Below are 27,857 nucleotides of genomic sequence, written 5' to 3'. Positions count from 1 at the left end.
GATTACTTAATAGAGTATTGCACTAAGAAGTAGTGGATTGCACTATTTAATAAATAGCAAATTATTCTCATTGTTCTTATTATTACTATATGATTCATGTCATTTTCATACACATCAAACCACTCAGTGACTCCTTATGCTCCGAATGGAGACAGATGCTTTAGAGGACAAACATTATTTCTCCACTTGTTTACACACACACACACACACACACACACACACACACACACACACACACTTAAAGTAAAACACCACTCAGTTTTTTAAGAATTCACATATTTATTCCTATGGCTTAGAATTAATTTTCTGTTTGTGAGATTTAATAACTGAACTGTCCAAACCAAGATACCAGAGACCAGAGGCCGTCATGTCACACTGATGTACCACACAGCAAAGAACTGCTCCACTGACTGCAAAAAGAACGGTGATGAATATTTCAGTGCTACTATATCCCAGTGAGTTTTCTATTATGGTGATGCTTTCAAACACTGACTCACAGAAAACCATCAGTGGGCAACTGCAGGAGTCAGTCACCCTTCTGTCTGTGGCTGCACATCAGTGTGACATCACAGATTTGGTTTGGATGAGGGAGACAGATGTTCACTAATACAGATGGGGCTGTCCTCAGTGTCATCAAATATCACATTCTAAAGCTGACATTCAGTGGTATTTCCCTGCAAGATTAGAAACTAACTCATATAAGGTTTTCATTAGAATGGCCCAGCAAGTATCTGCAGCCTCGTCGCCAGAGGACAATGTCGGCACTGTGCATTCTTACAAACCAATAATACATTACATTTGCATATCTTATAAGTACCATATCAACCTTTCTAATGTCACATTAATACACAAGTTGATTTTGTCATCAGTGGACGGAGGGTGTAGTGGTTGGGCAAGATGCCTGCCATGCTGCAAATCACTGCAGTCCACTGTTTGAGACCAACAAACAGTAAGTCACTGCTGTGCTTTAGGCACCAAATGTGGGTCGTTAAACAACGTAGATGTTTTTGGCTGTGCCTGTTCTTGAAATGAGTTTTCAGCTCCGAAACATGGGTAGTTTTTCAGAACTGTCACTGCAACTTTTTAGCCGAAAAACATGGGCATTTTTTTTTTTACCCATGCCTGTTTTTCCAATGGCTTTTCAGTCCCCCAATGTAGGTGTGATTTAGGAACCTGTCACTTTGTTTCCAGTGGCTTTTTTAACACCCAAATGTGGGTGTTTTTTTAAGGAATCCATGGCTGTTTTCCAGCAGGGACAGTGCAACAAAAAATGCTTTGTACCAAGACACTGCTGTGTTTTCCTGCCTTAACCCTAACCATGTTAAACACGGGTTGTTGAAACATAAAATTTCGAGGTGTCCACTACATAATAACGTAAAAATGTAGTGTATGTGGTTTGCAGAAACATACAATGCCAACATTTTTCTAGTGACTGGGTTGCCATTTGATTGTTTCTCAGATCAGAATCAGCTTTATTGGACAATGCACATACAAGGAATCTGACTCAGTTATAGGTTTATAATTTCTTGTATATTAACATACCAATGAGCGAAATCAATACATTTGTACCATACAAATATTTTCCCATCATTATTGTTGCCATCTCCAAGTTAAACCTTGATCATCTGTGCAAATAAAGATATTGGTTTGACGTTCACAAGCCTCTTCCTGATTAATTACTCAACATCTTTGTTTTGTGGGCACTTCATCATGAAATCCAAAATTTATACACATTTGTCACGATTTCTGTTTTAACAGTTAGGACAAACACCGATTTGACCGCAAGATGCAAAGCAGCAGGTGAAAATATAAAGGAATAATTCAATCTCTTCTTTCCTTTCACTAAAACCTAAGTTCCAACATAGACAGAAGGACGGGCACACACACACACACACACACACACACACACACACCATTTCAGACCCATTAAATGTATCGTCTAGTCTTTGACTTTCTACTGTAAGCTTCAGACAGACTCCTAACAACAAGCATCAGACAGACTCAGCAGGTAAGTGACAGCCAGGTCAACACAAAAGTACAGGGATCACTGCAGCAGTGATGCATGAGATAAATATAGAAGTCTTTATGGCCAAAATTCCATAACAAATTTGACAAATGTTTGGAGATAAGTCAAAACCTCTTGCAAAAGCATGCAATTATATTTTGGCAAAGGAGAACGTCTTTTGGCAAAAAACAAACAAAAATAGTTTTGCTGGTTGAACAATAGCTCTTCGCTGGTCGGCAGCAGCTTTGTAATGTAGGAGCATCTTTAACAGGTCAATCTTCAAGACAGGACTGAGAGCGATGTCTTCTGCGTCCAAGTCTGTCACATTGGTCACTTTGTATTGTGTGGGAAAATTGCAGGAAGGCTAACAGCATTCCAGTCCAGTCCCTTCTTTCAAGTCATTGTGGGGGAATCTGACTGTATCCAGACCACAGCTGGATGAGATGGGAAGAGGAGGAGAGACTGGATGTATTGCACATATGCATCCACACACACGCACTCACACCAAGCCCTCGTAATTTCCATGTCTTTGTCTCCATCGTGTCCTCTTGTCCTACATCACGTTTTCAAACAGCTGCATGGATCTCATCATCATTTCATCCTGCGCAGAGAGAAAACAAGTTATCAGGGCAGAATGATGCAATTACCTAGCAATGTACTGAAGCCCTGTATATTGTAATATATAGGCTGTTTATACTGCCGTGAAGACAGCAGTCTCCAGATATAACATCAGTTTTTCACACATTTAATGGGACATGAGTTTCAAGTGTTTCAAAACTCTGGAGTCTATATATTTTTTATTGTTCTCTTTTTTATGATATACTGTACGTATATTATTTTCTTGCTAATCTAAGCTTGAAGGTCTACCACATCTAATGGTCTTCATTGTGGTTGACAGCTCCAAAACTTGTACATGAACCTTTGTAGTTCCTTTAAATGTTACATATTGTTTCCCAAAGGTCAAGAATGAAATTCCCTGCTCAAATTTTAAATGTATTTTACATTACACTACATTTACTCTTGTATCAAAGTTGTTTTTTTGCATATCTGTATTTTTTTTTAAATATATTAAAAATAATTGTAATTCTACTTTTACTTAAAAGTTAAAATAACCTATATTGCAAAAAATAACCTATATTGTTTCGTCTCCAACATTACACAACACAAACTCACTGTAATGGTCGTAACTCTTCAGAGGAGAATTTCGTATGTGCCTGGTTGTGCCCTACAAATGGCATAAAATCGGTGTTGCTTCTGCTTTACTTTAATACGTGTGTTTGTGGCTGCAGCCATTGTCAGTTTACATTATTTATACGACTCTGCCTTAGTGATGTTTTATTCTACTGCTGATTCACTAACAAGTGCCAGGTAATTTAATTTGTGTGGCTTAATATTTCTTGTTGCACCCACCGCAGTGCCCATAACATTTTTATTTATTGTTGTTTATTCTGTTTAATTGCCTGAGTTTAGTCCTTTTTCTTGTTAGTTCTTATGAAGCTCCACCGAGGAATGCAGTTGTTTAATTGATAATCATTTGTGTGTACAGGCTGCAAAGTCAATCTTTCATTTAGTAAGTAGGCTAAGTAAATTTGTTATTATTTAAAAGAACATTACTTTTTCTTGAGTAAAGTATTCTAGTACTCGATCCATCCATGCCAATATGTGAGTAACTGTAGGTAAATTTATGCATGTTATATATTCTTTTCACAAGCTGACAACATATGGTAAAATGTTTTCATATACTTTTTACATATAAAGAAATAGACAGCTCAGATGTATGAAAATACATACCTCCTGGCAGGCTACAATAAACTCCTCTAAGGTCACCACTCCATCTTTGTTTTTATCCATTTTCTGCAGGAAGAAATATAACATAACTTGAATCAGTATCAAGTAGAAGCAAATCTACAATAATTTTGTTGTGGAAATGTACTCAGTGTGAGCTCATGATGCAACAACCTCACGCACGAAAACTGCAGGAAACCGTTCATACCAGGCAATATAACACAATATGGACAGTTTAAAAAAAGACTGAGAAAAAAAAATATGGACCTCAGGAACTGGGATTGCTAACAATATAAAACTTTATAAACCTTATCCGAAAACTTGAAGTATATGCGAAGTGTCTTAGTAAAACCAGAGAGGTTCATTTGGGAAGCTACTGGAGTATGATGAGAGACATTAAGAGTCACATTGTTTTCCCTCATGCTTTGCAAACACAATGGTTTTAAAATCACCTATCACTGTAAAATGTTGGCTTTTCAATGAACCTAACCTGAAAAAAGGCGTCCACATGCTGCTGAGGGACGTCTCCTGTTAGTGCAGGGTAGGTGTATTTGCCCATCATGTCATAAATGGCCCTCACAATCTCAGTCATTTCCTGAAAGAAGGGAAGATTCTTATCATGGTGAGACATTAGAGACATCAGATGACACACTAAACACTTAACGTGATCTCATCCCTTTGGCAGAGGCCCACGCTGGGTACGCAGTGACAGCACAGTCTCACCTCTCTGTTTATGTAGCCATCTCTGTTAATGTCATAAAGGTGAAACGTCCACTCAAGCTTTTCTGTCAGTGTTCCTCGCAGCAGTATAGACAAACCCATTACAAAGTCCTGACAGCAGAGGAAGATAAGTACAAACTTAAATCCTGAAAGTGTTCTAGAACAGGGAAGTAAAGAAATTAGTAATATTTTTTACACAAAATGCAAATACAATGGAGGATGACTCACCTTAAACTTAATGGAGCCATTGTTTGTAGTGTCGAATGCATTGAAAAGATAATGTGCATACATGCTCGCATCTGCAACAGAAAAAAATCAAAGTGTAAGGTCTCCTGGAAGGTCTTCTCAGAAAGCTTTAACGAGGAATAGAAGAAATTCAAAAGCATTGCACTTTACCTCCATGGGGGAAGAACTGTGCGTAAATGTGTTTGAATGTTTCCTCATTTACCACACCACTTGGACATTCCTGTGGAAAGAAAAATATGAATGAAGTTTACTCTACTCTAACCCTAACCCTAACCCTAACCCTGACATCCTGTTTGTTCACCAGAACTGTGCAGTTATGTGACCCTAATCATATTTGTCCCTGGGATATCTTCTGGCACAAACCTACTTTACCATGTTAGCCAGCATGCTAACATTTGTTTCATAACATAATATTACTCTGATGAAACTCAAACATTGTTTTGTACAGTTAACAATGTATTTCCCTCAAGAGAACATAAATACTTCCCATAGCAAGGTCTTTCGTTTGGGATGCATTGGCTGCAGATAAAGTTGGATTGCAGGACTTTTACATATAAATGAACATCTATTAAAGTCAAGCTCTTGACAAACAAGTTCACACAATGTTAATTAAGACTATTGCCGTCAGGGAAAGCTCTCCGTATTTCACAGTATATCAGAGATGTGGTGTCTGGTGTCTGGTGTCTGCGGCGCCTTTCCTGTGCTGGCACAGTGGAATGATGCACATTACGTTAACCAGCTAGTGGTAAAGGGGGCAGGAACCGGGTAGACACCATGGCAATGGAGCAGCAGCTAGGAGTATGGTGGAAACTGTGGCGGAAAATCTTAAGAAGCGTCCAAGCAAAGGAGTGGGTGCTCCAGAGAATAAAAGAAACTTGGCATGATGAAGGATTAAAGTAAAAAAGAGCATTGCTGGGGGTGGGGGAGATGCAGCAAATTCACCTACAGGCATATGTTGTAAGCACATGTCAACAGTGTTCATGTAATGACTCTCACTGTCAGAGGGGGGAGGCAAAAGTCTCACACTCCCGCTTTAAAGACGGTTCCACAAAGAAACATTGCTGAGGAATTTGGCTTGATTATGGCTCTGCGTTGGTCAACCCCTTTGGTCCAGCCTGAGATATTTTAACAATTGCATGTTGTACCGACAGGCATTGTCCACAGAGGATAAACCTTAATGACTTTGGTAATCCCCTGACGTTTATCAAGTGCCACCAGCAGGTCAAATTGTCCAATTAGTTTATAATCAAAGGCAAAACTAAGAGCAATTACTTCAGTCTCAGCTGTTTTTTGCTAATATATTATATGCATGTTGACATGCTTAAATTAGCATTTAATGCTTGATTTATGTTTGATGCCTTTCCAAGGGCCCGGAGTGTATGCATGGCCATAGTGATGTCACACTATCAAACACACACCTTTGCGGGAGTCATGTGGGGATAGTTTTGCCGGTCAGTGCACATATAACATTTTCTAACATAGCTGGAGGGAGAAAATGGAGAAATCGTGCTGTAGATGTGAGTCTCAATTTCACTGACCCCTACAGTTTGGAAGAATATCATTTTGCTGCGACGAGAAACCCACACGAGGTATAAAAGATCCAAATGTTTCCTTGTCAGCTCATATTCATGCATAACGGAGGCTTAACACAAAGCACCAATGTGTCTAAGAACAGCCTCTAGAGTCGCTTGCATGGCTGTTGTCTAATAGTCTTCAAATAATGAGAACAATCTGACAATTTGCATGGCTAGATAACAGCGGGGACATTTTTTTTTTTAATTAGGGTGATTTAATCTTTAAAGTTTGAATTATCTAGAAAGCATTATGCTCTGTATGTATCAAAGTAATCTAATAATAAAATCAGAAAGTGTGTGATTACATTCTTGAAACCACGATAGAGGATCTGCAGCTCCTGCTTGGTGAAGTTAGTCTGGGCTTCCAACTGATCAAGACCCTCTGGCCTGTGACACACCATCGTCATCTCGAGCTCATCGTCTGTTTTATCTACAGGGAAGAGAAAGAGAGAGAGAGAGAGAGAGAGAGAGAGAGAGAGAGAGAGAGAGAGAGAGAGAGAGAGAGAGAGAGAGAGCGAGAGATGGAAATAAATATATTTATTACACAGAACCATGTCAAAGCAATCCCTGTCTAACATGTGCTCTTCCCAATTTTACAGATGTGAAAACTGTAATAGAAAGAAAAGAGACAAGTCAGCGACGCATAAGAAAGTCAAGTCGGCAAGAAACATATCAAAAATCTGATTAGGCGGTAGAAAAGAGCGCTCACGGGGGAAGCAAGTGAAGCAGCAGAAAAATAAGGCAGAAAGAGGATCACATAGAGGTAAAAAGAGAGAAAGAAATGAGCTTGAGAAGAACTACATGTCCTTGCCAAACAGATTTCCCCTTAGGACTGTAGTCATTTTATTAATGGCAACATGGCGCTCAGTATCGGCTGCTGTGGAGATAGATGGCGGTTAATGATGTGAAGAGTTCTGATTCTGCTCTGGGCAAGTCTTGCCAATACGTCACTACTAAGACTGTCTCCAGCCACAGGGCAATGCTAACATCCCGACATCTGGCGGTGGACACAATCCACACAACAATGAATTCTCAAACATGAGCAAACATCCAAGAGGAAACACATACAGTGCTCTCTGGAGGTCTTTATTGCATTCACTGGCAGAAACTTGAAGCAATGTAATCTAAAGTAGGCTGATCCAACACATCTACAGCATTATATTAGGGTGGCAGGACAGCATATTTACACATGGGTTGTGTCTGTAACTTGGTTACTTTTATATCCCAACTGGTCTGTGTAATATAAGCAATATATTTTGTTGGAGACCAAGTTTTTATTATTTGTTATATCCTTGGATGAATTATTTTAACACAAAAATCAAAACCTCATTAAATCCTGGCAAATTCCACAATGAAAGCAACCAAATTAATGCCCCTGACAAACATGGATGCACCAACAAACACGCTTTGTAACTGTGTCAGCATTATTGGCTCAGCTAGCCCTTAAGAAAAGGAGATTAAAATTAATATCATACGCCTGCTTTTTGGACTGTGGCGATGACTCATTCATTTCAACCCATTCAGAAGTGGTGTCAAGATTAATCCTCACTGCTGAAACTGTATCTAGTATCATGCATCATCGGCCAGAGGCAATCTTAATTTGAATTTCATATCAAATATCCTGTTGGTCCTCAGCTTTTAAGCCATTCCCCGAGGCAGAGTGTATGCAGTGATAAGTGCTGAAAGTAACCTCTAATTAGCTGCATTTGTTTCTTTCCACAAGAATAATTGCTTCTACTTTAATCTTCGAATTAATCTTCATTTGGATCCTGTTTTTTATTTATTAGATTGTGGTTTCAATCCATGCAAAAAGGTCTCAACCATGTTAATTGAGATCAAATTGTATTTTACATGCAGTATTCATAAAGCTTACCTATTATAGGGGATCTATTATGCTTCTTTGTATTATGTGTATATAGAGTTTATAGTGTTACAATAATGGATGTTCCTCTTATATGTGTCCAAAGTTTTAAATAATGAGGTAAACGTATGTAAAAATAACCCCTGTGAGAGTAAACCTCAGGTTTCCCACCATGCTGAACACCTTGTTTCCAACAGTTTTTTCTGTTCTGGTTACAGTATGACATCATGGTGTGCTGGATTTCTTTATATGGTCATCTGCCCCAAGCACGCCATTGCAGGTACACTCATGTACACAGATACATGAAGCTACAAGCTAATGTCAGGGGAACATGTAATCTTGGTTGCTGATGTTGTTGATGTTGTAAACCTCTCCCTGATTTCGGATCATATTCCTGTTGGAACACGTGCGGCTGTTTTAAAAAAAATTTATTGGGGATTTTTCACAGTAGAAAGTACCACAAGTCTTCGTTACAGTCATTCCCTGGCTGCAAGTTATCAACTGCTAACACACATGTAGCTACATGTCAGAAATGTCATGTAATGTCAGGAAAACATATAACTTGTCTACTAATGTTGTACATTTCCCCCCAATTTATATACATATTTAAAAGCATTTATTGTGCATTCATTGGTGATTTTTAAGCCCTATTTCTTTAAGGTTTTAGTGAATGCTGAACTGGGGATTTTCAATGCATGTCATACTTTATATAATATATGATTTATATAATATAGTTCTTAGCTGAACATACAGTAGGCTATGTACTGCATGTGTGTATGTTCCATCAATCTGCCTCAGCTCCTGTTGCAATCTCCTTGACTCTTGTTGTCATGGGGATAGACAGGATTAATGTGAACAGTGATGTGTAGGCCATACTGGATCAACTGATCATTATTTGTGCATGCATCTTCTCTGTGAGTAAAAGTCACTCATCATTAGACAAATAAACGACGGAGACATTGTTTTGCTGCGCCTGTTATTTCTGCCTGGGTGAATTTGCTCTCCTGCAAATGCGATGGTGTGATCAGAAAAAGATTTAATGAAATGAGGGTGAGAAAAGGAAACAGGCAGAGGTGTTGATTAGAGGAGGGAGGAGACATGGTGAAACGGGAATAGAGAAAAAAAAGAGGAGGTGGCAGAGTGAAGAAAAAGGTGACAGAAAGAGAACACATGGCAGAATGGGATCACACAATATGTTTAGAGGACATAAAGAGACAAATGGGACTTAGTGTAAGACAGAAAGTGAGCTTGATCTTGGAAGCATGGTAAGGAAAGGGACACATTACTCTGACAAGATTCAGGCACAGAAATGCTGCAGACTCTCGAGCAACATTCCCAGTGTTGATGCTTATATGCAGTGCAGGAGTCATGATTTAAATGCTGCAGCAGCTGCACAGGCACATGTTCATCAGCATGCACTGGGATGGAAGTGATACATGATGAAGTGATGGAGATAATTATCGGTGTGTGTCAGATGGTGATGTTATAGACAAACCACAGCTCTGTTTTACTGTTAATGCTAACTGCTGCAACAGCTTCAGGCCAACAGTGTTTACACACACAACAATTACAGTGAGTGGTTGTTCAGGACTGTGCACAACAGGTAGGGTTCAGTGTGCTTTGTAAAGGCCTAGCCCAAGTGTTAACAAAGCCAAAATGTTTTACTAGTAAGCATCTCACATTTCCAAACTGTATGAGGTATTTGACTCTTTGTCACCTGACCTTGAAGCTATAGTTGGTAACTTATGTAAAAAATAACTTTTTGTTGTATTTGAAATTGTCACCATAGCCTGACAGTGGTGCATGAGACAGATGATCTTTGAAAAAATCATGCTCCTCTCTCTCCTCCTGCTGCTGCTGCGTCTAGTAGCATTTGCAAGAATCCAACCACAGCTGTGGGGCCTCTAACGCAGCTGTCATTCTTGTCAATCACTGCTCATGAACTGCATTCAAACAGGGCAGCGCTGATCTAATCCTAAGCATGAGTCAGTTACTGCAGTGCCTGTATCTCGCCTGTTATGTTATCAGAAACATATTTTCTTGAATTGTTTGCTGTAAAATGAGAATGTTTGCTCAGGCCGGTGGGCAGTGCTTGGTTTTTGCATGACTGTTTTCTACCAGGTCCCAAACTTTCTCATTTTACTGGCAAACAGTGCACTAAAATATGTTTCTGAAAACATCGGAGGTGAGAAATAGACAATTCAGTAACAAAATATTTTACTTACTTTTTTATTTACTTGAAGTAAAGTTGCCAGCTACAGCTTTAAAGCAATAGTCTGACATTTTGAGACACGCTTTGTCACCTTCTTTCCGAGAGTTAGATAAGTAGATTAATATCACTCTAAGACATGAGAGTGACACCAGTGTTGTCTTATTCTCTGCTAGAAAAGGCAAGCGTATTTCCTAAATCATCAAATTATACCTTTATTTCTAACAAAAATTAGATTATTTCAAAATGACATCAATTACTTTCTGTTTTCTTTTAACATAATACATATATATATATATATATATATATATATATATATACACACACACAATACATATATATATATTACATTGGTGTCATGAAATGACAGCAGCTATTGTTTCAAATCTTCAGTCTGTGCAGTTGAGATGATACAATTTAATCGCTGATTGTGTTAAAAAACACTCACAATTAATTAACCATGGTCAGTTTTCATTACCGGAATTACTGTAAGTATCACATCCAGCAGCACTCACAGAGACTGCTGGGCGACTAACAATAAAAGAGACTCTACAATACTGCATACGTACCAATCTAAAAACAAACAAATGCATAAAACTTAATCGAGGAGTGGAATATTTCATATTGAAAGGTATGACATGGCTGGCTTTCTGTGAATATTGTTTGTGTGATTTTCATTATAAACTAAAACAGATGTGTGTCCTATATGTGATGCAACAGAAATATTTGTTTCTCAATAAAATGTAAGATAATGTGATTCCAGTACGTTCCTTTTTAAGCATTGTGAGCATATTTTGATGATTATTGAATCACAGTTATTTTTACCAGGATATTTGTGACATAGAATTTTCATATTGTCACACTGTTAACAGATAGAATGGCTGGTACACAAACAGCAAATCCCCCAGGCATAAATATCAGGCATCTTTTACAAAAAAAAAAAAAAAGATTTTTATTTTTCATATATAGCCTACAGCACACTATGTATTGTTTACTGAATGCTCTGTGGTCTACAATACAAGATTGTATTAGCTTTCTGACGTTGACTTATTTTTATTTGTACACTGTGTTGACCTACCTCTCTGCCCTGTTCCTTGTGCTACTGTGATACTTATTTTCCCTCCTGGGGATCAATAACGTCTTATCGTGTCTCATCTTATCTCATATACCTCTGCACAGCTGGCGACGCAAGACAAACTTTAATGGAGCTTCAAAAAACAGGATGACCTCTGTGCATTCGTCCTCATTTTGCTCAAAGGCTTTTGAAAGGCTTTTATTACAACGAGGACGCATGATTCTCATCAGTGAAAAAACAAACAGCAAGCGCCACCTTCGTCTCGTGGGTCGCTGCCTACTGTCAGAGAGTAATTGCTTTGTTTGCCCAGTTCATCTATTTTATCTCTGTTTCATGCTGCTATAAATTCATCATTCATTCCTGGCTGAGTATCGTTCACACTCTCCTCTTATGCCCCTACAACCCAGTCTCCATGACAACGAGGATCTCAAGCATAAGGCCAGGAGGAGGTATGATATGTGAGCTGCATGTTAAATCATATGCTCTCTCCTGAACCCTCTCCCCCTCACTCTTTCACTTACTCACATTCAACGGCCATCCACATGAAACACACATATACTCATCGAGTCAGGGGCAGTGATTTGACTCTAGTTATTTTCAAGGGCATCCTAATTCATGGCGTAGTGTAATATCTCCATCTCACATTTTTTATGGCTTGATCTCACACAAGTATGCTGCCACTTCCTTGAAATTCTAAATTTCCATTTAAAAGATAGCTATTCTTATTTTCTGTTATTTCAAATTTTGTATATAAAAATGCATTAATCCCACTGGTTTATAAACTTGTCTAATATGTCATTTGGTTACATGTAAATAACATTTGGTAAATGCATTAGCCGCTCTATTTTTGCTGTTTTCTGAGTGACTCCCTTCTTTAATAATTTATAATCACTCTACAGAAATATGGTGAACATATAAATATCATTGTTTTTTATAAATGTGCATGCATGCATCATGTAGAAAACAACACGGAGCACATATTTTGAGTTAATATAATGATGTGATTGCTTTCTTTCTGTGTGTTATTTGGCTCTGCTCACTCTCAGTTTAGTCGAGCTTTCTGTTGCTCTGCTATCTCCATCTTATTCTGACTAATGTTGACGTACCTCTGGATGGTCTCCTCTGCTTGGTTTGCATGGTCAAAGTGCCCACCACTGCACCCATGTTGTCACCGTGGTAACCAGCCTGGTCAAACAACCCAGAGTAATAGTCCTCTCTTTAGTTCACGGTTTTGTCAGCCTGTCGTTCTGGTCTTCCTCCACAGCTCTGAATCTTTAACGGGCTTTGCTCCTGTTGATCCCTCTCACTGCTTTAAGATCTGTTACAGAGTGGTCGAGTCTCTTCTTTAAGCTGATTCTCTTGGATTTCTGATTTCTCTCTCCAAACACACACACACACAAGCTGCTCCTGCCTTTCTGCGCCACTCCCTCCGTTCTGTGCCGGATTCTACTCATCTGTCAGCCTTTCCCCCCTATTTCTAGCTCCCTGCCTCCTCATGCCCTCATGTTGTTGTGGAGTGCTGGCAACTGATGCAGTGCTCAATAATAACACTACTGACAAGTGAATGGTAGCAGGTGAAGGACACGCATTTGCTGACAGACCTCTGGTCTTTACAGGCATTACACTTTAGATGTTATATATATATTAACAGTTTATCTTCTAATTTGTTACTAATTCTTCCCTTTACTTACCTAACACATATCCAGTACATGCACACATACACACACACACACACACACACACACAGCTCAAAGGTAATGGATGACCGCAGTCTGATACCACTTTGAATTAGTACTCTGCTCCCCAACGCATGGAGATGAGCATGTAGATATATGTCAGCTGGGGAGCCCACCTTTGTGTGTATTTCTGTGTTAATTCACAACACTAACATGGACAGACTTTTTCCTCTCTCGTCTTCTAACACAGACGGCAACAGAGATTTGGTGATTTCTTTTACTGCAGTACAAACAAGAACATTAGAGTATTTAATGGTGTCAATTAATATTCATGCAGCAGCTCCAATTCAAGAAAATGAGACTGTGTGCATTGGGGTAGGAGCGAGTGAGTAATGTTTATTTCCCTACAAGTGCTGAGCATTAAAAATCAAACTGGGTTGATGGAAGGAGAAGTAAGTGTTTATTATACAATAAGTGCTGTTGCTGCTTAAACAATGTCATGCATTGTGGTAAAAGCAGCAAATGATTAAAAATATTTCCCAGTCCAATCCTATATCGCCAGAAAAAAGGTTGGTATTGTGCATTTTTGCAAACCACGGATATGTTGCATTTGCATCTTATTACATAGCAGATATGCTGAAGCAATGCTGTGATTAACTTGTATTCAAGTTCAGGCACAAAAACAATTTGGTTATGGTTAGAAAAAAATGTTTTGGCTTAAATACCCAGTTTGGGGGGCACAATCCTCACTGGAAACACAGTGATGTCCCTAAATAACTACTTTTCAGGAAACACAACAATTTGCTAAAATATGCCAATGTTTGGGGGCTGGAAAGCTGCTGGAAAAACAGTTACTGGTTGCGAAAATACATCCATGTTTGGGGGGCTGAAAAGCAACAGGAAATACAGTGACAGTTTGCCATAATATGCCCATGTTTGGTGGCTGAAAGGCTGCTGGAAAATTAGCTGCAGTTGCTAAAACACACTCTCATTTGTGGGCTGAAAAGCCACTGGAAAACCAGCTACAGGTTGTTAAAAGACATCCACTTTGGGGACTAAAAAGCCATAGGAAACACAGTGACAGGTCACTAAAAAGTGCCCATGTTATGTGGCTGAAAAGCCACAGGAAAAACAGTTACACGTTGCTAAAAAACACCCATATTTGAGGATCAGAAAGCCACAGGAACCAAAGTGACAATTTGATAAAAATACGCCCTTGTTTGGGGGCTGAAAATCCGCTGGAAAAACATCTACAGACATTAAGACACACCCTCATCTGGGGACTAAAAACGCCACTGGAAAAACAGGTACAGGTTACTAAAAAACACCCACATTTGAAAGCTGAAAAGCAACTGGAATAACAGCAACAGATAGAACAGGTTACTTAAAAAACACCCGTGTTTTGGGACCAAACAGCTTAAGGAAACACAGTGAAGGATCTTCGGTGGCTGAAAAGCCAATGCAATAACAGGAATGAGTCGCTAAAAAACACCCACATTTGGTGGCTGAAAAGCTGCAGAAAACACAGCAATGATTCACTGAAAAACAACAGACTTTGCTGTTGGTGGTCTGGAACAGAGATCTGCTGGCATCTCGCCGAGGTGACGTACCATCCACCGTCCTCTCCACTTCCCAGTGACAAAGTCAGCTTATATACTATGTCACTTTAGAAATGTTGATATGATGTGTATGAAATGTGCAAATGTAACATATTCATGGTTTGCAGAAATGTACAATGCAGATATTTTCATCTGGCAACTGGGCTGCCTGTACGGGATATTACTCTTGTCTAGCTTTGGATTTGATATGTTATCTGACATATTTAAGCAGCGATTCACAGCAGGACTCAGCTGGAAATGATTTATTCTAAAGAAAGACTTTTAAAAAGTGATTGCTTATGTGTGTATTCCATGTTGTAGAACTGAGTGATGTACAGAAAATGTAAATGTCTTTTTAAATATTCCACTCACTGCAGACCAGAAATGTAAATGCTCTCTCTGCCTCACTCTGTGTGTGTGTGTGTGTGTGTGTGTGTGTGTTGGAGGCGGGGGGGCTTCAGAAAACCTCTCTTGGTTTAAAAAATTCATGGACTGGAATTTTTTCAATGACGTTTCAGCTGTCTTGTTTCTTGAAAGTTGGGTTCCACCTCCTTTTTAAGAGCAGTAAAAAGAGCAAAAGCCAGTACGGTGGCATCAACCCTAACCCTAACCCTCGCAAAAAAAAAAAAAAAAAAAGATCCACGATGTATTACATCATGAGTTCAAGAGCCCTAAACTCTGCAGTCTTTTATACATATAATATTCATTCCCTCATAGTTATGTAAGCCTTGAAAACTTGCCTTATCACTGTGTTTGTCCACGCTGTTTGAACAGCAGCGGATGCATGCAGGTCGTTAGTATTTAAATGAAGTGGCGTGTGTTTGTGGGTGTGCGTGCATGCTGTTTGCTAAGCACAGTCCTGTGATTGCCCAGGTGGTGCTGAGGTAAGAAGTTAACATGCACTGATTAATTAAACATAAAGTCATACATAATTCTGATAAATGTACACCTCTCTCACGCTCAGTGTCCTACCCTTTTCATACAGCCCTTTTCCTTTTTGCATTCAAATTTCCTGCATTCAAATACTGTATTAAATAAAAAAGCTACCTCTTCACCTTTACAGATCATGTGACACTCATTGCTTTTCTATCAAACATTTATTACTTTTAGTTCATGAAAAAATCAGCACAGCTCAAATGAGAACAGTGAGCATAAATGAAAATTACAAGTGTGTAAACAATCATTCCCCACTTCTCCTACTGAAAATAGATACGAGCCCCCTGACACTCCAACACACACATACAGTACAAACACTCGCAGATGGGGAACTAAGTATTCAGAAAACTATAAGTAACCCGCTGTGATACCCATGACAGATGTTTGCCATCTGGAGCTGCCTTTCTGCACCATATCATTCTGCACAGTGACACTGCTGCACTGCAGTCTGACCTCATAATCTCCTCATTATTTTTTAAGCAGTTCATGATCTACACAAGTCAGCTCGGCACCATCAACTGCCAACAGGCACGATTCACAACGGTGTTGAAGGTAATTTCGAAAAAAGGTAAATTAATAGATAAATGAAAATGATAATAATCAAGACCAAATAAACATAGTTTGAAGAATGTATGACAGTCAGTCATGAAAAGCTGTTTAACTCATTCCTCACATGGTTTCAGGAAAGCTGATGATACCTGAGACTTGAGGGCCCTCAGTTTGAATTTTCATGTAATGAAATGACACATTTGTCTTTACGGCTCAACAAATTAAATTTGTGAGAGGAAGGAAAAGCTATGTTAAAAAAAAAGCCTCCTTTGATCTGGAGGAAATTGCTATCTCTGTTTTGGAATGAGATGGCAGTTTCAGACCTGATGAGTGGTGTTCCAGTCTCGTTATGCAATAGCTCCTATCATTAAATTATGTCGTCTCTGCTGCTCTCTTCTTCACCTCAGCGTTCCCTTTTCACCTGCATTCTCCATAATAGATGGAGTTGTGCTTAAAGAGAGCCATGTCTTTGATGAAGGGAAAAAGGGCTACATGATGAATCAGTGTGTCTGGATGGCTCTACATGAATTGCTGATATATTGTACATTTGCCGAAATTAATATAGTGCCTCACCATAACCTTTTTGTTGGAATGACCTGTATTGACAATACGGCCACATTATACATATGTAGTGAAAGTGTGATTATAGTAATAAACTTACAAAGTACAAAACATTTTTTTCTCTTTTTCATATAATTCTAAATTGAAAACCCTAATTTATTTTTGACTGGTGAGGCAAAACAGGGGCTCTGGAGACGGACTGCTACTCAGCTGCTGCAGCAACCGAGGTCCAGCCAGCTCAAACCCCAGCACTAGGGGAAAGGGCAGTTCCAGCCAGATCATCAAACTTTCTGTTGCTGCCTATACATGGGGTTTGTGCTGGCCAAACTCGAGCTTCTACAGCGGCTGACCAAAGGGCTGTCTCCTGAGCTGCTGCCCACTGCAATGTAAAAGCACCACTCCCCCTGGGGAGTCCACAGCTGTGGGGAGCAAGGTGGAGAGACATTGGGGTGGCTAGCTAGTTAATTCTTGTCTCATTTGTGCTCTGAAAAACAGAGAGCGAGAGAGAGAGAGCAGAGGGAGGACGGGCTGAGCAGCGGTCCACTTTAAAATGAAATAAGATTAAACAGATCAATGCTTGGGAAACACTAGGTCAGTGTGTTAAGTGCATGGATATGCCCATGGTCATCTGGTGGGAGGGGCTTAGGACAGAGAGGGAATAGCTGCAGAAAAGGGGTGTATTTTCACATTCTGATGTTTTTTCACCTATTCCAGATTTCAGTCCACCACAGCTTCAATCAATTAAGTGAATAGTTGAGAAATTATAAAATTGATTAGCGGCAGCTATAATATTTACCAGGTTTCTTTAATTAGTGATTTGGTTATAAGGAAATTTATTAAAAATGTACTTATTTTTTGTTTTTGTTCTGCACTGAAAATTTTATGTTAAATTATTTTAAATCAAAAAGAAGTTCAGTTAAATTAAATATTACAAAAGTGGGTAGCCTGGAGTAAAAGTCTTGTTATCTTCCACACTGTACATTGCCCTCAAAACAAGACAATCTTTGGAAAAATTATACTACTAGCTCTATTGAATAAGATGGATACACATAGGTAACTGTACACAACAACCAAGGTGTTCCCTCCTGTTTTTGTTATGTTGTGGTGTTACTGTTTAAACAGCAGGTGGCAGCAGAGTACAATACTTCCTGATACAGTCAGTGTCCTGGGTCATCATTGCAAGCTCATTTTGCTCTTGATTAAATAATGTGAGCAAAAATTAACAGAGTCCCATATCATATGAGCAGGTAGGCTGAACCTATAGTAGCCTACTACAATACACTTCGATCACCCAATCATCACCATACTGTTCACAGCATCAGACACTTGTCCAGATTATGTATGTGAATATCAGATAGTAAAACAATGAGGCTGGAGAGGATTAATGTGGAGAATGAAACACACAGAGGAGGCAACAGATAAAAATAAATCTAGAAGAAGACGGTTACATAAAAGTGTGTAGTGAGGTGATGTAAAAAATTAAAAGCAGAGACACACACTGTCAGCTCCAATCCACTGCATCTACAGCCACAGGAAAAGTGAAAGAGAATGAGAGGCTGATGGAACAGACAGACTTTTGGGGAAAAGAGTTCACAAACACAAGGCGATGCTGGGTAATTCTGCCATATGTTTTAGAGCTATGGCAGAAGTACAAGGGCTATAGATCTGAATCTGTCTCGGCAGTGGGGGATGACGGGACTCTTGCTGCAAGGTTATGCACTTAGAGGACACATGTGACTTGTAATAGCGAGGGACAGGTGCAGCATGGGGCCGGATGAGAGGGTTTCTGATGTCAACTACATTGCTATTGTTTCCATGTAGGACTAGAGTCTATATGAGTAATGTGTAGGCTGTTACAGTAAAGGCAAACACATAAAACAAAATCACCATTTTGGTCTAAACATGAATCTTTAAAGCAAGCCCATATAACTGAACAGTGGCTACTGTGGCTGCAAATGACAATAATGGGATAATGATCAATGCTAAACTAATTTTTAGCATTTAACTAAAATGTAAACATCTAACAGTAGCACACAAATTCAGTGAACTGACTCAGTCTGTTATACTGCAGTATTTCCCTCAATATTTCTAAGCTTAGCCATCATAAGCTACTGGTCATATTGTGTGGAATAAGGTCTCTCAAAAGTTACATAATCTTCCTTTAACATAAGATGTCGTCAAGGGAGGCATAACAGTTTCAGGGTCATTACATTGGCTGAGTTTATTAAAGTAATATTCCAGCCAGTGAGCTTGGTTGAAATACTTCAACATTCACCTTTTTAATATTCAGTCATCACTTTTTCCGCATGTTTATACCTAGCTTAGTTTCGTCAGACACATTTCATATGTAAATATTAACACTTGGGTTAGTGTTGACGTTAGTGGCTCGGTAGCTCATATAGCTGCCATTGCTAAATATAAATTACTGTGGCAAAAATGACTAATTTCCAATCTACAGTTCAAATACACTTGTACATTTAAGCCACACACACATTATCAGTCACATCTCAATGAAACCAGGATCTCTGCATGCATGGATACTTGCTTGATAATGTTGTTTGACTGTCTTTATAGGAAAATTAAAGGGTAACTTTGGTATTTTCCAACCTTTACGATATTTTCCCAAGGTTTTTGTGTCTAAGTGACCAATAGGGACAACATTGGTCCAAAAACTGGTCCAGTTTAAAACGAGACTGCTGCAGCCAGCAGTGGCAAAATTGGCTGCAATGTAATCCTGGAGGGCAATTGAGCATTGTCAATTTACGACCAGTAGAGATACGTGTTTTTGCTACTGAAAGGCTCAGACTGTGATTCTAAGGGTCCAACAACTCATCTTAAGGATCCCTACAGAGACAGACCTTTTGGTTAAAGAGTAAGATCCTTTTTGTTTGAACAGAAGCTGCCCTGAAATCACCATTGTCAAACCCACCAGACTGCATTTGAATAAAAAGTAAGTCACATCTAACTGGGTGTATTAAGGGTTTATTTCAACCAAACCTGAAATGGTGATTGTTGAAACAATAAAGAGACAAACATTTTTGCTTCTGTCAACCTTGAATGAAGTGTGTTTTACGATGCTAAAATTACTGTTTATTTAAATGGAGTTTGGTTGGTTTGACAATAGTGATTTCAGGTCTGTTTCTGGTTTAACAAAAATGATCGTACTCTTTAACAAAGAGATCGAACTCTGTAGGGATCCTTTCCATAAAACACTTAGAATAACAATCTGAACATGTCAGTGGCAAAAGCAAGCACTTTTAGCAGATGTACATTGACAGTACTCAATTGCTGGCAGGGATTACATTACAGCCTGTTCACCACAGCTGGCTGCACTGGTCTTTTCCAGTAATGGACCAAGGTTAAAAATTATTGTTCCAATTAGTCAATTAGAAACAAAAACATGGGTGTAGGGGTTCAAGTTAAAAAAATCCAAAGCTACCCCTTAAGCAGCAGGTGCTTTTTAAGGGAAAAACAGGTAACACAACAGCTATCAGTTTCTCAGTCTTACAGATCACAACAGAACTATTTCTAAAAGCAAAGCTATGTGAAACAAGAGTATTTAGTACAATATACAAAATACATTATCCACTAGGGACTTCAAATAAGTGTCCTTCTGCTTAAGGCTCAGGGTGTAACACCACCCAACCCCAACTCTGACACTCTAGCTTGCAGTGTCTAAAGGTCTGAAAATGAATAAACATGCTGTTGCATTTGTAAGAAGAGCTTTTAAAGGTGAGCAGGCAGAGTTTTATGGTTCACTGGCCACTGTATAAGTGTGTGCAGGCAAATATGCATAACAAACCAAAGCACTGGAGCTACTATACGTGTCTGTTGGCAATGAGGGCCTTATATTATTTCACTCTACCTGACATGCTTGCGTGTGTGAAACTGAAAATGCATGTGTGTGCATAATTTCATGCCTTCTTCCATGCATATGATAGATACGCAAAGCAGGGGATGATGCTCTGAGACATGATTATAAGTGAATCGTGCAGAGGAGGGTTTTTAATTGGAGGGTTTTTAATTTAGTCTCATGTGCTTTAAACCTTTATAACAAGATCAACTCTTTCAGTTCTCTTAGGTCTCTCTTATTTCTAGCCAAAAGCTTGTGCAGTGTTTTCCATGCTACATGCCACTGTTTCACATGGCCATTAAATTAAATGACAACATTGCACGAGTCCCTTTTGGTTTAGAATATACTCAAAATGTGTACTTTGGACAGATTAAAGACACAATTTCTAAACCAAATATAAACTAAACATCAAAACACAAATTTGCAAAATGGTGTAATGCACACTGATTGACAGATCTTTTAATACATGGACAACTACTGAATTCAAGACTGATGCTGTTGAAGGTTTGTTTAAATCAGTAGATTGGCCTGTATTTAGAATTACGTAATGTTGAGATGTGTGTCAAGTGCATGTTTAACAGCTGCTGTATAATAATCTATTTGTCATTTTTGTTTATAGTTAATGAAAAGTCATTTAGAGAATTCTGTACCCCATAGAAAGATTTTAGTTATGTTTTTTTTTTTTAAATTAATGGTCACAATAACAAGAACATATGTATGTGCAATATGGGCTGCAATCTGTTAGTGTGTGTCAGTGTGTACACTCCTTTTACTTGTGTATATGAAAGCTTGGCTATGTTATCACAATGAGAAGCTCATGTTGTGTAATTCACACTTTAAAAGACCAACTGTTGTGCTAAATTAAAAAGCTATCCATATTTTCTCTCACACTATAGCAGGCAAAAAATAGACAAACTCAAAACCGTGTGTTCAAATGATAAAATCAGTTCCTATTTTTGAAAAAGTATAACTAAGTATTTCGACTAGAGGTGCCTAATTAACTCAGTGACATTCAATTATGGAGTTAAATGAAGACGCGGCCCCTGTTCTGTCCAATGCACAGGCATCTCAACCTTAAATAACATGAGGTCAGTACCTTGTGCTGCAATCAGTAAAGCATAAAAGAACATTTGAGGAGACGCAGCAAACATGTCCAGAGGCACCATGTCAGGGGACGAGATGTTCAATAGAATTCACACTCCAATTTCATCAACTGCTCCTCCTTTGAGGATGCAGAGCGCAAGATGGCGAAAAACAAAACTCTCAATTTAATAGTTTGTGCACTTTTAACTTAGTTTGTTCTCTAGATTTGATAGTGTTTTTTGGCATGAGACAGTTGCTTTCAGTGCCACCCCAAACAAAGCCAAAAAGTCACTCCTAATTCAAATACACAATAGCTATATAGGTTCACATAGGACACAGTCTAAATGTCAGGCTTTTCGCCACATTTTGACTTTACTTTGCTAATTAGCCCACGCATCTGAAGATCTGCCCCTTACTGTAAAAGTAGGTTTGGAATTGTCCAAATATTTCTGTGTTTCTAACGACTGATAGTCCACAGTCTCTCAGTTCTTAGACACTACAGATATGCGGCTGCATCGCATGACCTAGATTGTCAACCCATGTGGCCATAAGTAGGCTGTATTATTTCTAGAACAGAACGGTAGCTGACAAAGCCAAGACTTTAGAGCACATGGTTTTACTCTCAGCAGGTTTCATTACATTTTTATTAAAGTTGTACTTTTTGCATTACACAGTCAAAAACTGTACTATTTATATTAAAGTATTACCATACAAATATACGTCAGATGTTCATGAAGGTAGGCTGATACCAGCAGTGTCTGTTGGACAAAGACATTCCAGGTAATAAGGCATAAGTTGTCTGTGAGAGTGTGGTCAGTATGAAGGTAAAACAGAGTACACAATTGGATGGATTTCAGCATATATGAAAAGCAGTGATATTGATGCTCTTGTCAACTGTATAGTCATAGTTAGAGGACAGACTATAGACAAAGTCTGAAAAGGATAAAAGATACAAGTTACAGGCTATGAAGTTGTGCTCCTACAAATAGATTGCTACTTTTTAAAATGAAAAACAAAAGACTGTATGAAATCACTTCCTGGCAGATAGCCTGCACATGATTTAGAGCTAGATAGTATGAGTTCCTTGCTGAAAAATAAGCCTTAAAGACTACATTTGTATCGGAGGAGACAATTTGTGGAAAAGATGCAAAGACATGAAATTCATTTCCCACAGTGAGAATTTAAATGAAGCATTGTCTGCACCTGCACAAACCATTTGGATATTTTTATACTGCTCTAAATGTGTGTGAATTTAATTCTAAATTTATATCAAGCGAGAAGTTTTGCAAGTGAAAGCAGATCAGTAAATTATGTCAGTCGTGACTGACTCACAGCCGCACTCTGACTCAGTGACTCAGCATTTGTTTTTGCTGTTATGGTGAAAAGTAACTTTCAACCAGAGGATGACGGAGGTCGTGAGGAGGGCAAGAGCCAGGGCTTTTAACAAAAAGATGATGAACACGATCAGGGGTTGACAGTGCATCACAACTGCTGTCTGAAGGTGTGTCTACGAATGACGCATCCATGACCTCATCATTCAGCTCTTAAAGGTGTATCAAAGAAGACCATGGCTGTGATCGAATAGTCTTTTTGTCTTAGGAAGGTTCCTCACAGAGAAATGACCCAGACGTATCTAAACAGCAGCCATGATAAGAGCTGGTTGAATTTTCTAAATGCTAAGGAAAGGTGCTGAATTGCTTCCAGTCTTATCTCCTTCAGCATAGGGTACACTGGACCATCCTTTCCCAAAGGAAAGGAGATAATGCCGTCCCACAATTCCTTGTGGCAGCAACTTTTAAAGCAATGCTTTTTCATTCAGTCATTCACAAAAACAAATGATATGCCCATCTTGCATAAAATCAACAATTGTCTTTATAATAATACTAATTGGGATTTATGTGATAGATACAGTATGTGTGGACAGGAGGATAAGCATGAGTAATTCCAACCTTAGTAATGAAGTAATAGTTTTCACCAGGATGTCCACGTTTATAAAGCCTGCATGAAACAACAGGATGAGAGGGCATGGGGTGAAGTATCTAAGATGTGCTTTTAACAGTCCATCTTCAGAACATTGTAGTTTCACCACGGCAGACCCACATCAATAACATCCTGTTTACGCAGCCAAGTGCAGTCACATTTTCTTAGCACTGTGGTTGTTTTTTCCTAAGTCCTTATGAATTCTCCTTTACATTTTCCTTGACCTCATGACATTCCTTTGCTGCTTCTGTTTTATTTGAATCAGTTTTTTTTTCAAAAATAAAAAGGTAAAAAATATCCAGTATGTCCCAAGAAGAAAGGTAAAAATTGAGCAAAGTTTGAAAATATAAACACAGGCCTGTGTGACAGAAATATCTTGTAATCCCTTGCATTTGTCTTGAGACCTGTCCCACAGGTTGAGAACCACAACTTCTCTAATTCTATCTGAGGCATTAGACCTGATGGTTCGATTTAGCTACCATGAGCACCGCACCACACATCATGTTATTCCAGTGTCCAAAACCCCCAAAATGTTCATATAAATATGTTAAATTTGAACACTGCTGCATTGGCAAATAAGAGTTAATGTTGTATTTATATTTTCTAGGTCCTGAGCTGGAACTCTTGGACTTTCACTTGTAAAGCAATGGCTCAGTGTTTTGCTCAAGGACACTGTGACGGAACACATAGCTCTTGATGAATAGACTTTACCTCAGCTGATGTGGGAATTGAATCCTGACCTTCACTACATGGCTGCTGCGGCAGCTGCATAGAACACATGGAGGCTCACAGAAATACATGAAATGGACACAACCTCACAAAGTGGTGATGGGCACAAAAGGTCTTAAAATTACATGCTGGCAACACAAAGACACTGCCAATGCAAAGTCAAGTCATTGCTGACGTTGTGAGATGGTTACAGTTTGGTTAGGTTTAGGGAACAAAATATACTTGAAGTAGATTGTGGTTTGGGCTAAAATAACTAGGGATGTAAGTGATGTAAACTTATGCACTTTGCGTTGTTTTGTAAAGTCTGTGAAGTCAAGTAACTTCCTGAACTTTTGGTTTCAAACATCACTCTCCTGGTTGAGATGTTTGCTTGATCCATCCACCATCACTCACCTTGCACAGACTTTTGTGCTCTTTATATTTCATTCGTGTGTCCACCACGACAAAAAAAATCCTCATTGACTTTGCATTGGTATTGTTTTCGTGTCGCCAGCATGTAATCTCTTTCATTTCATGCTCATGACACGTTGGTTGGTTGGTTGGTTGATGATCCCACATTCTATGAGACCAGGCTGAAACATATGAGAACTCAATGCTGTGCTAATGGAGTCCATTTGTAAAAGAAAGCCAGGTACAGTATAATTCCACTGATAAAAGTTATGAGGCTTGAAGTGAGGGTGTTTTAAACAATTTAATTTGGTGAGAAATCAGTGCCACTAAAATTGTGTTTTAGTACCAATATTGTATGAAAACACTGGATCACACTATTACAACAAGGCTGAGATCTGTTTGGTTGTTCACACTAATATGTAGCCCTCTCGCAAAACCACATTGTATCCAATCAAGTACACATGAAAAAATGCATGCATTGTTTAAATGCATATTTGAGTGAAAGATGTACAGTGAGTGCATCTATATTAGAGTAATAACAGTACCTTTTGCGAGGGTTCCTGAGACCAATCTCTGCAGCGACTGGATTAATTTGAGCACCCCCTGCCTGCAGCGGCTGGTACAGCCAGCCATCCTGAGGTTGAGGTAGAGGCAGGGGCAGATGGGGCCGAGGCTTCACCAGAGAAAAACTGTTTCTTCCAATATACTGGAAAAAAAAACAACTTGCAAATGTTTTCGCAATGTCCTCTCTAGAGATATTGCTCCAGTGTGGAGAGTGATCCTTATTGCAAAAAAGAATCTGCCTCAGTAGTTTTTGTGATGTGACATCTTAAGGTCCTTTAAGGGGAGATTTGTGGAGAAAAAAGTAAGATCTGAGATGAATAACTATTCACCTGCAAAATTCAGCTTGTACTGTAGCTTAAGAACAAAACAATGTATATTATCCTCCACACAGTTACACCTGAGTACCTGTTAATTCACACACTCAGAGAAGCAAACACATACACACACTGTTGTGAAGTTTAGAGGCAGGTAAAGAAACGGTGCTAGAACTGCCAAAAAAAGCCAGATGAGCAGAAATGCTGATCTGAAATAAAAATCCAAACCTGTATGTCAAACTTTTAAAAAAGCAAAGTTGTGTTCCACAGACCAAAATGAGGCAGAAGATAAATAATTGAATGAACTCCAAAAGTAGAACGTGAAGAGCCGTGCACCCGGGGAAGTTCTGTACAAGAAAAAGCAGAGAAGCTGGTCCAGTTCTTCTCACCTCCTCTCCGTATCTGTCTGATCACTCTTGTCTTCTCCTTCTCTTTGTCTTGTGGTCTTGTGAGGTAGCAGTTTCTCCTCCAGTGTAGATTTCTGTGTGAGGTTTTCCTCTGAGCTGCAGTGGGAGCCCTGCGGCTGTGGTCTGTGGAGGAGCTCTGCTCTGGTGCTCTCAGCAGATCTGTGCTGCAGAGAGCACCAACAGCCACCACTGTACCCGCCCTCCCTCCTCTGTGCTCCCTCCTCCTGTCTTGCATTTGTGCTTTCTCACTCTCAATCTGGCTAATGGTCTTTCTTCTCCCCTTTTTTTAAGAGCCTGCCCTACACAGTTGGATGATCCAGTAAATAGTGTAAAAAAAAAAGAGGGGATTTAAGGTTGGTGGTTCATAGTTTAAGGCCAGAGCCCAGATCCCTGCAGTGAATAGAAATTCAGATTATTCAAATTCAGATTAAATCAAAAAATCAAGTATTACAACATCCTCTCCTCACTGTGATAACAAGTGATTTAAATAAAAATGGACACTCATTCATAGCACCTAGAGCAAAATCACACATCTTACACTGTACTTGGTCACACTGTCAGTGCTGTAATCTGTCTTTGTGCAAGAGATCATGTCACAGCTTATAGTGAAACATCAGTGACATAGTCCATATTAAATCAGTAGGCTACATTTCTATATCTGCTTCATGAGTTAGACATTTAGAGCTTTATTGTACTTTCTGATAAATGGTTTCTCTCCCAAAACTCATAAAAAAACCGATACTTCTTCTGTCTACTTCTTAATGTTGTCAACATTAAAAAAACAGACTGTGTCAAAGTTGCCACATTGAAATGTAAATGACAGTTTATTTGGAATCATATTAACTATTCATTTTTGCTGGATGTGCCAACAGCCACATCACAAATGATTAGGCACATGCCCCTGCAGAAACGGATGAGGTCACACTAAGTCACAGAGCTAGCTTTCTCTTGTGTCAACATATGGAAATTATTTGTTAAAATTACAAGCTAGACAGAAATTCATACCCATTGCCAAAAACAAAAAGAGGTGAGTCTGGGCATGAGATAAGAGAATGCTTTGTGTTTACAGTATGATGCCAACACTATCTCAATATGTATTAAGGAAAATGCTGCACACCTACATGTGGATATTTTTATGGAAAAAAGACCCCCAGAAAATCCCTATCTTAAAATACATAACAGAGGTCATCTCTGAAGTATGGCTGTCCACAGCGATAATATTAATTACCATCATCATCATTATCTGCACAGCTATAGCAGGCAAGTACATCTGTAATCCCTAATGCACATTTCTGTCACTATGGTGATCAGGCGCCCACCAGAACTGAGAGGCTACTGTATGATTGCTGAATCAGAACCAGAAGGTCTGTGCCAAATTTACATACATGCAAAGCAATCGGCCATAAACACACAGTCTAGTCCATCACGAAATGACTCTAAAACAGGTTATGTAAGCCTGCAGTTTGCTTGTGGAGCTTTTTGTTTCTCACTCCACTGAACTGGGGAAATGCTCAAGGAGAGCATGACGCAGTGCTTCCTCTATCTATTTTTCTCCCCCTCATCCTCTGTCTTGTCTATATTTAATGCTTATAGATTCTATTTATCTCCTCACAGTCACAGTCACCATTGCATTTCAGGAGGTCCCTATCCTACAGTATCACTATCCTAAATGTCACACATGGGAAAAAATAAATAAAATAAAGACGGCAAAAGGAAGACCCTAGCTTTCGTGACTTGAGGTG

At 39.0% G+C, this 27,857-nt stretch overlaps 1 protein-coding gene across 2 annotated transcripts; it reads right to left on the bottom strand.

Moving 5' to 3' along the window:
• Positions 1 to 283: 283 nt before the first annotated feature.
• On the bottom strand, positions 284 to 26,171 carry kcnip1b (Kv channel interacting protein 1 b). 2 transcript variants are annotated; one of them, XM_050040321.1, is made up of 8 exons: positions 25,376 to 26,171; positions 6,636 to 6,760; positions 4,907 to 4,976; positions 4,739 to 4,809; positions 4,514 to 4,621; positions 4,281 to 4,385; positions 3,797 to 3,859; positions 284 to 2,606 (listed from the first exon to the last, which is right to left on the bottom strand). In XM_050040321.1, the coding sequence occupies exons 1-8, from the start codon at positions 25,461 to 25,463 to the stop codon at positions 2,559 to 2,561; spliced, it is 678 nt and encodes a 225-aa protein (XP_049896278.1). In that variant the 5' UTR covers positions 25,464 to 26,171; the 3' UTR covers positions 284 to 2,558. The 2 variants fall into 2 exon arrangements, with proteins under 2 accessions (XP_049896278.1, XP_049896279.1); XM_050040322.1 differs by lacking the exon at positions 25,376 to 26,171 and adding an exon at positions 12,582 to 12,948.
• Positions 26,172 to 27,857: the final 1,686 nt, after the last annotated feature.

The sequence above is a fragment of the Epinephelus moara genome, chromosome 3 (assembly GCF_006386435.1).
Source record: "Epinephelus moara isolate mb chromosome 3, YSFRI_EMoa_1.0, whole genome shotgun sequence".
In the NCBI taxonomy this organism is placed as follows: domain Eukaryota; kingdom Metazoa; phylum Chordata; class Actinopteri; order Perciformes; family Serranidae; genus Epinephelus; species Epinephelus moara.
The sequence above is the reverse complement of the archived record's forward strand: the minus strand, read 5'-3'. Positions and strand labels throughout refer to the sequence as shown.